The sequence below is a fragment of the Patiria miniata genome, unplaced genomic scaffold (assembly GCF_015706575.1).
Source record: "Patiria miniata isolate m_02_andy unplaced genomic scaffold, ASM1570657v1 HiC_scaffold_5, whole genome shotgun sequence".
Lineage (NCBI taxonomy): Eukaryota > Metazoa > Echinodermata > Asteroidea > Valvatida > Asterinidae > Patiria > Patiria miniata.
The window spans coordinates 21262914-21281130 of record NW_024037072.1 but is presented as its reverse complement, the minus strand read 5'-3'; the positions used below and the strand labels follow the sequence as shown (position 1 = coordinate 21281130).

At 42.7% G+C, this 18217-nt stretch overlaps 1 protein-coding gene across 1 annotated transcript; it reads left to right on the top strand.

The window, feature by feature from the left end:
• Positions 1 to 423: 423 nt before the first annotated feature.
• On the top strand, positions 424 to 10770 carry LOC119741727. The gene is made up of 8 exons (XM_038217599.1): positions 424 to 825; positions 1697 to 1789; positions 2371 to 2655; positions 3171 to 3320; positions 4685 to 4776; positions 6608 to 6912; positions 7232 to 7373; positions 9349 to 10770. Exons 1-8 carry the CDS (start codon positions 525 to 527, stop codon positions 9508 to 9510), a joined length of 1530 nt encoding a protein of 509 aa, XP_038073527.1. The 5' UTR covers positions 424 to 524; the 3' UTR covers positions 9511 to 10770.
• The last annotated feature ends 7447 nt before the right edge of the window (positions 10771 to 18217 follow it).

The following is an 18217-nucleotide window of genomic DNA, read 5'->3' as shown; positions in this document are numbered from 1 at the left end:
CGGTAAATTTGCGAATTGCGGATCAAACGAATGTCAGACAAGTCGACCGTTGAGACAACTCGACTCGGGACAAGTCGGCTGTTGAGACAACTCGACTCGGGACAACTCGACCGTTGAGACAGCTAACGTGCACGGCACGTGCACGGTACGGCCACGCGGTTGACCGGAGATGCGCGCACAGGCCCGGCAAATTCGAACGATGTGCAAGGACAATCACGCTGCGCTATATCGGCTCTGCTCTATTATGTGTCATAACTCCCAAACGGCGATCAGCCGCCGTCAAAATCCCCGGTACTTTCCCCTAAACTAGGCCCAAAAACATGCGAGGCGACTTGTCTCAACGGTCGACTTGTCTTTCCATTTATCGCACATACGGTCGAGTTGTCTCAACGGTCGAGTTGTCTCAACGGGTGACTTGTCCCGAGTCGAGTTGTCTCAACGGTCGTCTTGTCTGACCCCCGATCAAACACGGAGTTGCTGGGGTGCACATGACATGAATGAATGTGTAGATTTTGTCCCAAAAAATGGCTTTAAAGATTGTGTTGAATGTCAATAATTGTGTAATTTGTACGAATCCCGTCGTTTTTGGAGTCACATTGCGCGATCGCGTTTACAGACATGACAGACAAAATCGTACCAGTAAACGGGACGACGACACGGTCGCGCAAATATTGATGGACTTATTTGAATTGGAAGCCAACGATATCACATGTATCATGGACCAGTTTGTTTGCAGCGAATGCAACATACTTTTGTTTTATGTACATCAGTTAGTACCAGTCTGGAAGGAGTTTTCCAGTTTACGAAAGCGGCTGAACAAAAACGGTGAGCAATTAAGATAAACTTGGTAAAATAAATGCAATTGGATTAGGAGGAGTGATGAGCATGTCAGCAGTCAGCTGGAGTTACTCAAGCCCGCCTAGGCCAGGGCTAGGGCTAGGTCAAAGTTAGGGCTTAGGCCTACTTGGACTAATGCGCCAAAGGCCCCCCCCCCCTCCCCCCCCCCCCCCCCCCCCCACCCACCACCCACATAGACAACGATGAAAAAAATCCCCCAGACAAATTAAGGCTCTGTATTTATGTTACGCGCTCTCCCGGCCGGCTGTTGTATTACTAGTATTACAAAACACTGCATTCGAATTGGCCAATCACAGTTTTACTTAATCCTGATTTGGGGATGAAATGACGTCACAATTTGGCTGAGGCACGAGCAAGATTGCATAAATCTGCTTGCTTTGTCATGTCAGACGTTATACAGGGGACTTGGCTCTATACTTAGAATACACCGGCCCGCTCCAGGAAGCCCCAACATTTGCTCAATATGCATGCAACATGACATAAATGTAGTATACATGTATGTCGGGTGTGATCAGTTGATGTGTCAATTAAGTGTAAGTGTAAGTGTAAGTCGATCATGACCTTTTCTTTCTACTTTGCGGCTCTAATGGAGAAATTTTTGTGTGAAAAGGTAAGTAAAGTCAGACATATCTTACAGAGTCGACCTACTTCTTGATTTAGAAGGCACCTCTCATTAGCTAATGAGAGGTGCCTTCTTATTCTAGAAGTAGAGTCGACCCATCACACAACGCGTTTGACAGGTCAACCGATCGGGCCCAGCATATATACACTGTCAATTTCAGTACTGATTATTTTTAAAGCATTGAAATTTGTGTGTTATGTTTATTTCTCTTCATAGGATACATAGGAGTGCTGAGAAATAAACGCAAGTGGTTGGATTTTTTCGAGAGTAGCAAAGAAACACAGACGCCTGAATGGACGCCGTGCAAGGGTAATTACAAGTCTCCAAGATTTGCAGGTCTGATAAGGATATCTGCTTAATTCTTGAGGTTTCACCTGTAAAGGCCACAACTTCAGGAATTCAATCGATTAATTGTTCCCTTTATCAATATATGCAGGATGAGAAAAGAGCCACGATTTTGCTACATGCAATGTTTGAGATTTTTGCTTTAGAGCAGGCTTGGCCATTGTTTTACACCTTCTGAAAGGAAGCCTGTATTTTCAAAAGTTAATTAATCAAACAAAAGATGTAACCGACTAATCAACGCTTTGATTGATTAGCCCATACCTTCCCACAAGCTGTCCAGAGACAAGGCATAAATGTGGCTGCTGCGGCAAAGACTGCTGTGCTATTCCAGCATTGGCCTCAACAGCCACAGGCGACACTGCTACAGCTCAATCTGCAGAGGTCAACGACAACGAACCTTCCCAAATCTTCCTAAATCCTCTTTGAAAAATGGAGGATTTTGCAGGATTGAGGCTATAAAAAGCTATTTTGTGCCTTCCCCAAATTCTGTAATTTTTCCTGTAGTGGTGAAGTCCAAATCATTCTTTTTTTCCCCTTACTAACAGCTTGCCATAATGTAATGACGGAAGATGAAGGAGGTTGCCATAATGCGACGTCGAAAGTCAAGGCATCAACAAGTGAAGTCAGAGTAGTGACGGAACACGTGACATCCAAACGGAACCATGTCCAAAAAGCAGAGAGGAAGGCATCAAAGAGGACAAAACTTAACGAACATCACAAGCAAAGCGAGCAAAGCACAATTACGGACCTGACACACAGGGCCACACAAACACCTGTATGGAACAACGTGGCTGCACAAAAAGATGTTGAAATCAAAATGCCAAAAGCAGGTGGGATCTTCTCTTGACTCGTGAAGGTTCTGTCAAAATTGCGTCTAGATCACACACTGATTTTGTTCAGCTCATCCTACTTGCTGACGTGTACAGTTTTCGAACGCCAGATTTCAAGTCCTGCTTTAAAGAACTAGTCTTTGGTCTCAACGTTTCGACTTGCCTGCTCTAGTCTCCTCAGTCTCCTGACGATGACTAGAGCTGGCTAGTCAAAACGTTGAGACCAAAGACAAGTTCTTTAGGGACTTAAAGCAGGACTGTTCTTATCAGAACTAAAACTACTTAGCGATAGTTGATGATAAGCAGGACAAGTTCTTATCAGAACTAAATGTCTACTGAGCGACAGTAGTTATTACCACATGTTTCCGCAAACTAAAATGATACTGATCTCCACGATGCAAAGTCTAAAATCTTAGATAATGGATGTGATATTAAATATTTGTTTTACAGCAAATATTCATCGTTTCTGAGGTGCGGTGTTTTTTTCTCTCCTCTCTCCCCCTCTTCTTTTTTAGCCACAAAGAAGAAGCCATTTATCAAACATTCAACTAGCAAAGCACCACAAGGGGTCAAACTTACTTTAAAGCGAGTGTCAAGGAAAAGAACTAAAGGGACAGTAGGAGATGAAGCGACCCTCGTAGGTTGGCAGCACTGCTACAGTAAAGGTACCTATTAGGCCATCAGCCTGGGGGTTTGGTCAGTATCAAATTAGGGCATCAATGATTATAGTGCGCATGCGCAAGGTATGAGCTCCGTGCGCCAACGAAAGAGGGCGCCCTTTTACCTAGCAACGACGTCCCATGGGCGGGACATTTAGCTGATTGACGCGCACCGTTCCTTGTGTGTGACGCACGTACACCAGGGGATTTGTACTATGTCCACGCAAAATTGCAGTCCGGCAAGATAGCGTCGGTTGGGCACCCCCAACTGTGCTTTCTTTGCCGGTGAGGGGGTACTTGTGAACGGAGCGGATACTGCCCCTAGAGTGGTAACAAGCATTTTGATGGACATTTTGAAAAAAAGGGTGATAACACCCAAAAAGCTGCCACCGCTGCAATGCTATCACATATTTTCCAACTCTGGAGGTGTATACCTTGCCAAAAATCGCTATGACGATTATTTCCACATTTGATACCGGTGGCCAAAATTTCCAAGTCATGTTTGTGCACTGTCATGTCAGAACCAGACTGAGACCTAGTCTTTGCGATAGACCATGGTCTAATATGTGTCAACAGATTGGGTGATTATAATTATGCAACTAGACTGCGTATGACCTCGAGACTCTGACCAATCAGCAGGTGCCGTATGCGCGTAATTCAAGCTCCCTGCGTGCGTAAACATCACGCCAACAAAGAGTAGCATTTTTGTACAGAATGTTGTATTACAAAACTGAAGCATCAAAATTGACCAATCACAATCTAAGTCCCTGATTTCAGAATGAAATGACATCACGCATGCTTGGACATTATACAGGAAACTGGGCTCCGTGGGTAATGGGTGATACCCAGACTAACCAGCTCAGAAACGTGTAAAAGTAAATCAGGCCAACTTCACTCACTCTTTAGCCAGCAAATTTCTCCAAAATTTCCAATGGGCAAAGAAAAGGTCCTCAGTATTTCACCAACCAAGTTGCAGACTCAAGACATTTCTTCAATGGTTTGCACATGAAAGGGAAGTCAAGTGATTACAAAATGAGCCTTAAGATCACTGGTACATGTCCAACCATGGTCCAACTATTTGAAAAGACTGACTTCTTCAATCAGTGTTCTAGTCTGGTGGCTGATTATGGAGAAATGTGTAGTAAATAGAGACTAGTTCCCGATTCATGCCACATGGCACAGTTGATTGATTCAGTACCGAAGCATTGTTTGACTTAATCTGTCATTTATGCCTGCCAATAATTTATACATTGCTAGATATGTAAACATATCCTCTGGCAGTAACTGAAGAGACACGTGCAACCGCACAGTACCCTATTTTTAATTGTCAGAATCTTCTTGACTCCTATTTTGTTTGTTTTTGTCGAAAGTTCGGATGCCTAAACGCCACAATGTAGCATGTGATACAGATGATCTACCGGTACAAGTTGAGGAAGTGCAGTGTCCTACGGATAAGAATCAGGTGGGGAAGAAGGCTAGTTAATGTATGCTTAATTTTAAATATTTTTTAATTGTTATGCCCCGCCCGAGAAGCCAAAGGGTCATACTGTTTGCTTGTCCATCTGTGTGTACATGTGTGATCTGATACACCGTGCCCTCTGGAGACGTGCACACAGTAGGGAACAAAAGATTGCATACGTCTCCACAGGGCAATTTCTGAGTACGTCTCCACAAGGTTTTCACGAAGTAGATATATGGATTTTACTCAAAAACTAGGAATTTCCAAGGTGGGTTGATCGGTCGCAAATGGAAGAGTTTCAGAAAAGGGATATTAAGTCCGAATTTCAGCCAAGGAAATTAATTCTGGTTAAAATAAGAGCATTTTGAAACTTCACTTTCAAACTCGAAAACTTTACTACACAAGAACAAAGAAATGTCTCCACAAGGATACAAATTTCAGTATGTGTGGTTTACGATTGAGGACAGATACACAAAGGGAGAACAAAAGATCCCTTCAGTCCTCGAGCGTTGCGTCTTTTGTTGAAAACAATCCTCGATCGTACAGTTATGTGCTTGGCCTATGGGGGAGTGTTAAATTACAGGGACAAAGGGAAACACAAAGCATTGTCCTCGGGCGTGTAGATATTCACGACTGTGTGTGGGGGTGTCTGTCAGTTTGTTTCTGCATTCAATGGAGTACCGAAGTGAATACGTCACGCGCACAAAATGTGTGTGAAAGACATTAGCGCGTGATTCTGCCTGTGAACCAGCACGCGTGCGTACTCCATTCGTTTGCACTATTCTTTCTGGTTCTAAATGACGTCACACTTCGGTACTCCATAGGGGACATTGAACAATAGAAGACAATAGGGTCCACAATTCTCAAAGATCCACAACCGACGATCGTGTACAAAAACATATGGGCATCTTCCTGAAAACTTCAAACAAAAGAGTGACAATGGGGTCAACGATCGAAGGTGTTTACACACTAGAGTGCCCCGCCACCGTGACTGTTTTGAAAACGGTCATGGTTGAGGGGAAAATGTGTTAATTTAGCACAACTTTTCGTGTTGGCTGTTTCGGCAACCGGCCGAAACAGCCTTTGTTTTTGTTAAGATTTATATTTGAGAATGAAATCACGTAGTATATGCCACCATTTTTTATAAACAGAACTACACTTGAAACTTCACATGTCACATGTCACAAAAAGTTACCGAAACAGCCCTGTGTTTGTCCTCAAACATAAATCAATTTTATTTGTGAAATTTACTTGAACTTGTTTTTTTTTTTTTTTTTTTTACTTTTGAGCTTGCCATCTGACAGTTAAAGGGAATATACATCATTTGCTTTTGCTGTAATTTTCAGAAATGGATGGAATTGGGGGGTTGGAAATATATAGCAAATATAGTTACACTGACTTTTTTGAGGTTTTGGGTTCGAAAATGCTATAAAAACCAAGAAAAACGTCCATTTTCCTGTAGTCTGGTTCCCCGACTCCATGAGCAGTTTACATACATTGGGGAATTGTAAGGTCAGGGAACCAGTCTAGCTGGCTCGTACCCGTTCATAGGTTTGTAATCGATTGCAAACAAGTGGGATGGGCAATTGGGGCCAGTATTTGAAAAAAAGCCAGTTGTTTCCAACGCTGATCGGCCGATCAGCGTTGGAAATTGATACAAAAATACCACTTTTCTTGAAAATGACAGTATACCAGGTGCCATGATTTTACAGGATGCTTAACACTGTCATTCACTAACAGTCCAGCAAGGTATTTCAAAATGATTTGGTAGTTTTATTTTTTGATGTTTGCAAATGTTGTATTTTCCCTTTAATCTTGTTGTTTTTCCACACAGAGATTTAAAGATATAGTCTTTGATCAAATCCAAAGAGGTTGTTATGGGGCAGCAGTTGATCACGCCATGGACTGTAACCCGTGTGCAACGAAACAAATAATAGCAGTCATCGCAAGAAGGGCAGGCATGCAAATGAAACGGTTCTTACAACAAGAGTCCATGCAGACATCGGAGGTGACCCGCGACGACGTGATGAATTTCAAGTGGCAAGACGCCATGAAGGAATTCAAGACGCACTTGCCGATTCTGTACACCATTCTTTCATGCTGTGTGGCCTCACCTGGGGATGTTACTAAATTAAGAATGTAAGTTCCCTAGCACTACAGGGTGAACCTTAAAATATGCAACCCTAAAACATTTGCCTTTTTTTTTAAAAAGGATTTGTGGATTTTTTTGTTTTGGGTATCAGATTAAAGCTAAGGTCTTTTCCTTTCAAATACTGAAAAACTTCTTAGAATAGCACTTTGGATTGCTGAGAAAATGCCAATTATGTAAAAGTAGTCATTTTTTTTATCCGGTACACCCTGTATAATGTCATGTCAAAAAGCAGTTTTCAGCAAGTTTTTGGTTTAATTTATTGAGGTTAAAAAGACAATTAAGTTTACTCAACATTTGTTTTTACAGCACAAGCAAGCGAGTGGGAAAGCTCGTTCCAGGCTTAGGTCTGGTTCTGTCGATGGTAACTACGATGAGAAACCAGTTCAAGTTCAAGATAATACCCATGCTGATTGGAATGTACTTGCATACGCACGGCTTGTCCAAAAACGTAAGTGTCTGACATTTCCATTTTGTTTTGATTATTCAACACAAACAATCATAACCATTGAGAGTGTAACCGTGTGATTTTCCACGATAGATATTGAAATACTTGGGTCAACAATACTTGACATATCACAATTTTTTCCCTTGAATGCTGTTTGGAAAACAGAATTACAATGCATAAGAGTCATCCAATGCCAAATTTCCTGAATTTTGGAAAATTCATCAGGTGACCAACTCAGAGTCTTATGAAAGCTTTTAGAAAATACTTTTAATAGCCTCGTCATAACCTTTTGTAAAAAAAAATAATGATAATAATACAAATATGCGTCTTGTATAGCGCTCATGTTCGTAACGAAGTGACGCTCTTGGCGCTCTTATCATTACCCTGGCTTTAGCACGGCTGCCATTACGGCGCACAAGCATTGAAGGAATTTCTTCCAACCAGGTACCCATTTACTACACCTGGGTGGAGAGAGGTAATCGTAGTAAAGTGCGTTGCTCAAGCGCACAAGCACCATGTTCCCCGTCAGGATTCGAACCCATGTACCACGGCACACGAGTCGAACACCGTAACCACTAGACCACAGCAACCCAGGAAATGAAGTTAATCGCATTTACTGGTTGTCTTATGTGAACCTTTTCACTGCGGTACGTGCGGTACGTGATTAACGTTTTTGTCCACGTTTTTGCATAAGAGAAGAAATGGTACAATAAAGACGTTATAGACAACACAGATTTAAACCCGACTGAACCTTAGCTCAAGCTGACTTTTTCTGTTTCACTTCTTTATGTTTTATGCAAAGTAATAATAATAATAATTAATAATAATTTGGGAGGCTAATCATCCTTACTCGCAGCTGGTATGCTGAATTGCGAAGGATGCGGCTACAACGTGGTCGGGCCGCTGGCACGTAAAGGCGCCTATGGCTGCCGGCCACATCGACCCATATATGACCACAGAGCACAGCCTGAGATCGAAAGTGTTTGATTTTTCCGGAGGGAGGAAAACCGGAGGGCCCGGAGATAAACCCTCGTGGCACAGGAGAAAACCAACGCACAACTCTACTCACATGTGATCCGCGGCCAGGATTCGAACCGTGGTCACCTTGGTGAGAGGCGAGTGCTTTACGCACAAGCCACCCATGCCACCAGTATCTCTGGGCTATACTATAGTTACGGTGTCCTTCATTGTTCACACAATTGCAGCCCTGCCCTCTACTTGGCAACCCTGCAAGGCAATGCATGTCTCAGTTCCAGACCTCATGGAAAGAACGGCTCTGGGGGACACATTTTGTGCTCTTATGCAATTTTCAGACGCCTCGTGGACAAAAACCTAAACTGGGTACCGCATTATAAAGGTTCGCGAAAGACAAATTCGATTAACTTCATTTTTTCACACAAGGCTACTAACGAATATGCCATTCTTACACTGTTCAGAAAGGTAAAAACCTCAACTTGGTTTAGAAAAAAAGTTGGCTCCTTTGCATTATCGCACTTTTGTTTTTACTTGCTTGATGTAAATAATAAGTGGTCTTTTTTGTTATTGCGTACCGTGGCAAACTGTGACCACATCTTCATATTTCTGCTTATTCAAAGCACTCGGTCAACACAGTCGTGATGTTAGCCAGAATTCCAACCTTTTGCTTCAGAAAAAAAATGGTTGTATCATTCTATTTGGAATGTGTGGGTTAATAAAGGATGGGAGGTATGAGCTGAAGCACATCTTTTACTTTTTAGATGAGTTGCGGACTAAACCAAACTTTGTTGTCCAGGGGTCCTGTACTCGACAAGCTCTGCTTCCTATGGGTCCCATCCACTTCACTCTACTTGTTTGTATAGCATTTGTATTTCTGTGTTTGTTAATGCTGTATTTTTTGCTCTCTGCCTGTGAATGAAGTGGAAATAAATGTAATGAAATGAAATGAAAAAAACTTATTTCATGTTGAAATTTAACTTCAGAATTTCTTTTCAATTTCCAGGCTTTGGAGTCCTGTGCTTCAGTTGGACTGTGTCCCACAATCAAGACCGTGGCACCATGTCTCAAGGAGGTCTTGAGTGAACAGCAGTATCCACCAAACATTATGTGTATGCACACGGGTGCTTGTAAAGATTACATGTACAGGGGAGCCGCTCTCCTATAATCTTTTTTTTTTCAGGCTGATCGCTAATCGCCCTGTCAGCAAAGTCGTTTCTGTTGGCAAACTATTGGATACAGTTTCCAACAGAATGATACAAACGAGAACAGGGCCCCAAATAGTCAAATGATGATGTCAAGCTCCTCATCCTACGTTTGATTTTGTTGCGGCAATGAGACCAGGGGGAAATTGGTCTGGTGACACCCCTGTGCATGCAACACCAGAAGGCCAAGGAAACAGCTTAATTGTGGGGAAAAAATGGTTTTGACCTATGGACTACCTGCACACGTTACCTCTCAACCGTAAACTTTACTGAGAGCACTGTGTAACACACATTCGTGTGTCTTTGTTCCAAGGGCTTGTTCTAGGTTTGTGCTCATCAGGCCTGAGTCACAAATCATCACAAGTAATCACAAGTCATCACAAGTCATCACAAGTTCATCACAAGTCATCACAAGTCATCCAGTCTTAAGTCAAGTCGCAAGCTCTTCAAATGAACAGCGCAGCAAACACATTCCTTTGGCAGTGTCCCTACCCTGTTACCATCTGCCTCGGTGAAAATAATGTGAAAATATCCATAAAGACTCTGCGTGAATATTGGTCAATTGCTGATCTGGAGGTTGTTACAACATGTAACCTCTAGCTCTGTAGAACATGAACTTGTATTAGGTCAAGTTAAGCATTTAATTTGTCACAATCTTTCAGAAACAATTCCATCAAATGGATTATAAATGACTCCGGCATGGGATCAACCAAGCCTACTGCCATACCCTGCATACTCTGAAACTCAGGTCCTGATGAAACGGACCTACTTTCCCAAAACACTTTCATGAAGGCTGTCCCCCATACCTTCCATCTTGGGTGCATCCACAAAGTTGTGATGTCCAACTTCTTTAAGGTTAGATAAGTGCATGTTACCAAAACCTTTTGTCATCTAGCATCTGGAAGAAACGGTAAACGATAGTTCTCAAGATTGCACCTCCTTAATGTTTCACCTGTATTGGCTAAAAGCAAAGAGCGGGAATGGTCAGGATCTCATTGGGACCATCTTGGAACACATATTTTGTCGAGTTTCAAACTTTCAAATGCATGGGAGCTTCGAAAACTTATAACCGCTATTATGACAGATTTCAGGCATTCGGGATTTCGCTGTTTTACTCTGTGAAGCTTATGATTTTGTAATGTCGACTTAAACTTTCTTATTTTGTGAAAAAAAAGATTCATGTATTACTTCAATAAAGAGGTTTATATGAGTTTGTCAAAAATCTTTTGTTTCTTCTCGGTGTTTCTTCTAGGTGTTTTGGATGCTTCTTAGTGACTCCCGGTTTTTATTTGTAAAAGTAAAATAAGTTTTAGTTGGATGATATTGGGGACAGTTAAAGGTCACATACATAAATATTACGTTAAAAGAGTATTCAAGAGTTATAAATGGTTCTGATTGGTGAATTGTAGGATAGGTCACTGAATTTGTCTGTCTTGGCCATTTCCTTGAATACGATTGTTGCAAAAAATACACTGATACACTGCAGGCATTTGTAAAATATAATGCTAATGATTTAGTTGCAGTACAGAAAACAAACAGTTTGAAGCCGCTTTTTGCATACATTTTTTATTACAAATGTTGCCGCAGTGTATTTACTGCAAACTTAAATGCAAAACTACCAAGCCCCCTTTTTTTCAGTCTAAAGCCGCGAGACTCCAGACCTACGTCGTTACTAGTCTCCATAAGTCATAATTATTTCAATTCAGGGATCTTACTTAATGCTGTCCTCCCTCTGATTGAGGAATCTTTTGAGCTAGCAGCCATTTTACCATGGAATTCCATGCAGTAGTGTCTGTCGTAGGTTAGTCTGCATGCTTTGGAGATGTGTAGGTATTCCGAGATCCAGGCAGCTTTGTTTGATGTCCAACCAACGCTTGGGGGCCTGCCCCTGGGTCTCTGACCAGCGACGACTTCAAGTAGGGCAACTTTGGGGTATGTGTTTGGCATACGGATCACATGACCGAAGTAGGACTACTGCTTTGCTCTGATATTACTGACGATCGTAGGTTGACATTTTGTGGCCTCTCTTATTAAAGTGTTCTGATTTGTCTCTTCTTGGTATGCCCAGGATATGTCTGAGGCAGGACATCTCGAACACTATAAGGAGTCAGATTTGCTCATCTCGTTCCTTCAATGTCCATGATTCAGAGCCGTACGTAGCAGTTGACAGGATGAGTACTGTGTACAACTCAGTCTGAGTGTCACAGCTTATATCTTTAGATTTCCAGATTGAAGACAGTTTTTGCATGTTGCCCATAGCTAGACCTATTCTCTTTTTGATGTCCTCACTGCTGGTATAGATTTGTCGGTAATAACACCGCCTAGGTACCGGTGAATATTGGTACTTGCTTTAAAGACATGTCATCGATAAGAATTGAAATAATGTGTGCACTGGCTTTTGTGATAATTTTTGCGTCTCTGTTTTACTCTGGTTATAATGGTGAGACCGAATATCTTGCTTGATGTTTGAACCTTGGACACCAGCAGTTGGAGATCTTCTTTAGATTCGGCAAGTAGGACAAAGTCATCAGCGAAACGTAGGTTGTTGATTGTTTGGCCTTGGACTGTGACATACGGTGGCCCACAACTGTCACAGCAAGAACAAATTGGCCACGGCAAGAGCAAATTGGCCACGGCAAGAGCAAAAGGGCCACGGCAAGAGCAAAAGGGCCACGGCAAGAGCAACTTCGCCGCGGCAAGAGCAACTTCGCCGCGGCAAGAGCAACTTCGCCGCGGCAAGAGCAACTTCGCCGCGGCAAGAGCAACTTCGCCGCGGCAAGAGCAACTTCGCCGCGGCAAGAGCAACTTCGCCGCGGCAAGAGCAAAGTCGCCACGGCAAGAGCAAAGTCGCCACGGCAAGAGCAAATTCGCAAAAGCGAAATAATAAGGGTGCAACCCTGCAAAACAAATCCCATACTAGACACTAGTGCCAAATGCGCATACTTCAAAATTCTTTTAAAAATACTCAGAAATCTCACAGGTATTCAAGCTACGCAGAAAAATGATGATTAATGTGTCATCTTTCATCATTCTTTTCATTTTTTGGTGGGTTGACCGTTGACTTTTCGAGATATTCTCACCCAGAGCAGACGACCCCTATTTTCCCCAAAGCGGAAGTAGCCATCTTGAAAAACGATCCCGTCCACTACAAAGAAAATAGCGCCACTTTCGAGCCCAATAGCATCCAAAATGCTCAGAATTGGAAGCCCCAAGTCCAGGCCAGAGGTTCATTACCATGTCTCTTCAATTTCCCAATTTTATGGCTCTCAAAACTCTAATATAGAATATTTTGACTTGGTATAAATCAAATCTTTAAGTGAACTAGAAACAAAAACCACATGTACACAAACCAGTCCCTGCGTCGCATAAACACCGGATGAGTTTTTTTGAACTCCCGCTCTCCGGTTAATCTAATGGGCCCGCTGGCGAGGTATGTGTTGACAAGCTCTAACCCACCCATCACCGCAACCCAGCAGTGGAACTGATTTTACTCCCTATAGGCCTATGCGTATTAAATTTCAATAAAAGGGGGAAAAACCTCAACAAATACGCTCTAGGCAGTTTAGTCATATACTTACACAGGTATCCATACGGTGCTTCTAAGTCTTGAATAAACGGGAATCTTCCCTAGCTGGTTGCAAATACAATGTTTTCAAAAAGATTCATCAGCTCGCAGAGCCCCTCGTCCTCCAATTTGATTTACATCCCATAAAAAGAAAAGAATGAGGAACGGCCCGGTTGATGCTGATAGCAAATCCCATCTTCCTCCCCTTTTTAAACCCTAATTCACGGCGGCAACTTTCTTGGAATGACTTTGGAATTTTCCAACAAGTTACTAGTATCAACAGATTGTTCCCTGAATTTTGCTCGCACAAAACCGGTTCTTCCTTGCTATTTTCTTAGCCAGAAAACCACTTCTTTTTAAGAAAACACAAGTCTGAGAAAAACTTAAATGCATTGTGGCGGCCAAACTCCATTCCATTTAACTTAAAATGTAGTGGCGACATGTATGATTACGCCCCTTCCTATTAAACACAAACCATAGACTGGCCCCCAGTCATTTGCTTTTCAAACCGTGGCGAATTTGCTCTTGCCGTGGCGAATTTGCTCTTGCCGTGGCGAATTTGCTCTTGCCGTTGCGAATTTGCTCTTGCCATGACAGTTGTGGGCCACCGTAGTGACACCTATATTCAGCCAAGGTGATGAGCTCGTGCAGCATATTGAAGAGCTAAGGTGATAGGATGCAACCCTGTCTGACGCCTGTGATGAGGGTTTTAAACCAGTCCGTCAAGTCGTTGTTAACTCTCACAGCGCTGTTGGAGATGTACAAGGCCCGGAGTAGTCTCACAATCTTGCCGGGGTATCCCAGGTCTCGCATAGTAGCCCAGAGTCCATGTTGTCGCACTGTGTCGAAGGCTTTTTGGTAGTCGATGTAACAGATGGAGGTACAAGGGATTTCCTATTTCGGTTTATTTTGCTATTGTTTGTCTCTGAGTGAACAAACTGGTCTATCGTGCTTCGACCCGGTCTGAATCCTGCTTGTGATTCAGATAAAATTTCTTCTGTTCTTTGCTTTGTTCGATTGTGCAAAATGGAGCAGAAGACCTTCCCTGCAAAATTGAGTAGACTTGTACCCATAGTTGGCACAGTTCAGTTTGTCTTTTTTTTCTTGTATTTCTTGTATATGAGAACAATGATGGCCTTTCCCCAATCCTGTGGGAAGGTTTCTGATTTCCAAATCTTGTTGCACAAAAGGTGAAGTAGCGTTTAATTCTTCGGCGGAGATTCCGTCGTCTCCTGCTGCCTTCCCTTCCTTCAGGCGTTTCAGAGCTAGCTACACTTCATCTCTCATTATGTCCAGATCTGACTCTTCTAGTTGAGTAGTAGGTATGTCTTAAATACGCTAGTGTCTGATGGGCCTGGCATGTATATGTCCGAGTAACTTTTTCCATCTATCTTTGATTTTTTTCATCTTCTGTCAAATGCACCTATTTTTGTTCTTAATGCATTTCATCCGGAGGGTTTGTTTTACGGATGATGTTTTGATAATCTGGTACACTTGCCTAGTCTTGGAGGCATGATGGCAGTCATCAACTTCCTTACATAAATTACCGATCCACTGCTATTAGCTTTCTTTAGATCTCATTTTAATTTCTCTATTCAGGTAATAACCTTTCTAAGAGTTATCTGTGGCTTTTTGTTGTTTAACTACTCTTCTCTCTTCACATAGCTGGAGGATATCCTTCGACAGGGTTTCTGTGGCAGGGCCCAGTACTTCTTGGGATGTTTCTGTGAAGTTGCTTTTTGTTTTGTCCCATAAATTATCTACTACAAGATGAGTGTTTTGAAGATCTATAGGAGGGGTCCAAATTTTCCACCGATTTTGATCTCATAAGCCCTTCTTACTAAGGTGTCTTTAAGCTTTGCAATTTCAAATTTCTTCTGTCGTTCTGTCTTGGATTTTACTTTCAACCTGACTTTGAAGTTATTAGCAAGTACTAGTTGATGATCAGAGCCAACATCCCCACTAGGAAAGCTCCTTGACATCTGTACACTGCTCTTCTATCTTTGGTTGACAAGGATGTAGTCTATTCTGTTGGTCGTGTGGCCGTCTGGGGACTCCCACGTCCATTCCCTGCTTGTTTTCTTTTGTTGGAATATAGTGTTTGTGATGCACAGGTTAATTAGCGAACAAAAATGTTGTAACCTCTCACCTTTGTCATTGATATTCCATATCCAAATTTTAGGATAAAACCATTTCATGATTTCCAATCTCTGCCAACCTTTGCGTTGAAATCTCCAATGATTATCAGAATGTCTTGCGAGGAAATTGGGTTGCTTGCTGAAGCAGGTCGTAGATTTTGTCAGCTTCATCTTCTGTAGGCCCTACTGGGTGAGGTTGGAGCGTAAATTTGTATTGTTGTTGCTGCTCCAATTTGAGTGTGTTGTCTCATTGAAATAATTCTTTCAGAGATTGGTTTATAGCCGATTACGGGCTCTCTGCGCTTGCTTGTATAAAATGAAAGCGACGCCTTCTCTTTGCATGCTATGGGTAGTGTCGTTTCCTGCACATAGTAGGCCTATTTGGAATCCGTCTTCTTCTTTTTAAAATTATCCCGTAACAGTCCAATGGGTTTCAGACAGACCTATCACTTCTCAATTAAACTGGTTGAGTTCATGGATGAGATGTTGGTATCTAAGCTTCCTTATGTAAGGTCCTTACATTCCAGGTGCCTATTAAGAGACCCTTTTTATCCCGTCAGGTACATCGACACCAGCCCGTCTAATGGAGCTCGGGATGGTGTTCGTCCTGCTATATAGGGTGACCGTCATTCCTTTCAATTGGCTTTGAGGCTGGTGCGTCCGTATTTGTCAGGCCCTGCAATCGAGGCGGAATACATGTCGGGGCTTTATCCCGAGCGGTTTCAGTGGTCTTTACCGAAGTAGGGCAAAGGACCTTGACTTACTCTCCCTACGGGTTGGTTCCATGAGCTGGGTGGAAAGCATCATGGTCTGGTGGCCGTTGAGATAATGTATTATCACTTCCGCCCTTGACATTGCAGACACTGTCTCCAACTAGCATCTGCAGTAATCCGGGTACCAGCAGAACCTGTGTTTGTCCAGTGCCCGTAAGTTGACTTGCTCACGTCCTTTTGCCGTTGCAGGTTTATTCACCCTAGCATCCGCCCAAGGCAGAGGACTTCCTTCACAATTGAACCGATAGCTGGAGCAAGGTTGGTTATGGCGGGCTCAGCCTGCCCAGGTTTGGAGTCGGAGTTTTCCGTCTCTGAGGTGGGCTGCCTCCCATGGCTGATGAGCCCCACCTGCCCTTCGCACCTCTGTCATCGGTTATGAACAGGGAACGGCACATGAAGCCAAGCAGTAGGCGGCGGTTAGGAGAGGCTGTTGGAGACGCCGCTATGGGATATTTGGAGAGGAGTGGCTCAATTCTCCTCGCCTTCCCGGTCTATCCTAACCCTTTGATCATCAGAGATCATCATTGCAAAAAATTGTAGTCCCAAAGGACCGTTCTGTAGCTCCACTGGCCGCTTATGTGAATGAACCCGACCTGATAACGGTTTACCCCAAAATACAATGTATTGCGGCCTGCAACATGATTATACGAGGGGCAGCTTAAACTGACCTGTTCACCCAAGGAATCTCCAACATTTTCGATATGCATTAATCAATCGGTGGCAGACAATATTTCACGAACATACACTGGACATTCCTGCAGTGCCAAAGAGACAACGGCTTGACTAATGAGAAGGAACTTACCAGGCGGCATTGATATTGACAGGAATTTGACAAATTGCACTCCGTGCACACATCAACTTGAACAAGGATATTACACTGACCAAATTGACTCGGTTTTGTACTTGTGGAGGCCTGCTATCCATTTTGGGCATGATTTTTAGCTACAAGACCTATAAAGCTTACACCTTTTGAGAGTTATGACCACAGGGTCATTTGTTGTCTCCACCGTGCAGTGATTGTCGTATTACCGCATTGAATTCATCGCAATGAAAACTGTTTTCAGCAAGTGAAAAATTAAATACAACCTATTAGGCCAAAAAAATAAGTCTCCGGTTTCTGGTATGGAGCTTGCCCAAAAAGTGGTGCGGCGACGCGGCTTTTTTTTTTTTTTTACCTGATTTTTTTGCCTCAAATGTCGGCTGATGACTGCAAATGGTGCCTGACTAGACTTAGTGCAAATACATGGGAGTCCAGAGAAGCCACGTAAAGCTTATTCTCGATCATAACCTCATCTAAAAACACGTTAAAATTGTGCAGTAGCAGGATTCCAGTCAAACCAGTGAATTTGGCGGTTTTGAGACATCATCTTTCATTGAAAAAAAAAACTTTTTCATTTTGCCGACGCGCATGGCTACGGCGACGCGCGCGCATACCAGAAACCGGAGACTTTTTTTGGGGGCCTTATCAGTGGAATGAATGAATTCAAGTGTTTAGGGAGATTTATAGCGCTCATTCCCAAACCCAGCGACGTTATTTATTATATAGAGTCCAACATTGCAAAAACAGCGGTGTTAGATTTAACACCATTGGTATCAGGACCATCTGGTGTTTAATTGAATACTGGTGTTGTCGTATATATAACCAATTGGTGTTGTTTTTGCAGTGAATTTCCAAGGGTATGTGAACTAATAATGTTCCTCTTTTGTTGAGAGAGACACTGGAGGAGTTCGGTTATAGGCGTGTATTTTGTGTGTGTTTTTTCTCCAGATATTGAGCAGAGGCAGTAAGGGGCTGGGCAGACTGTCTCTTAAGCAACTGCCCCAATCCATTTGTGATAAAGCTCAATAGCTACAACCAATTGCTTGTTTTATTCTTAACGCTTCTCTTGAGTGTGGCATGCATTATCATTGTGTAGATGAAAGCTTGCACAAGTCATGCACTCCTGTAATAATAATAACAATGTACAATGTGGTGCTTATATATATATAACACTTTATACCTATATAAGGTTTCAAAGCGCTTTACAATTATTATTATCCCTGTTCATCGGGAATGATGATGAAACCATTTTTTCTGCAGCAGCTCGAGATCAGCGCAATTTGGTCTCTACCTTCACAGGTACCCATTTATACTCCTGGGTGGAGATAGGCAGTCATGGTAAAGTGTCTTGCCCATGAACACAGGCACCATGTT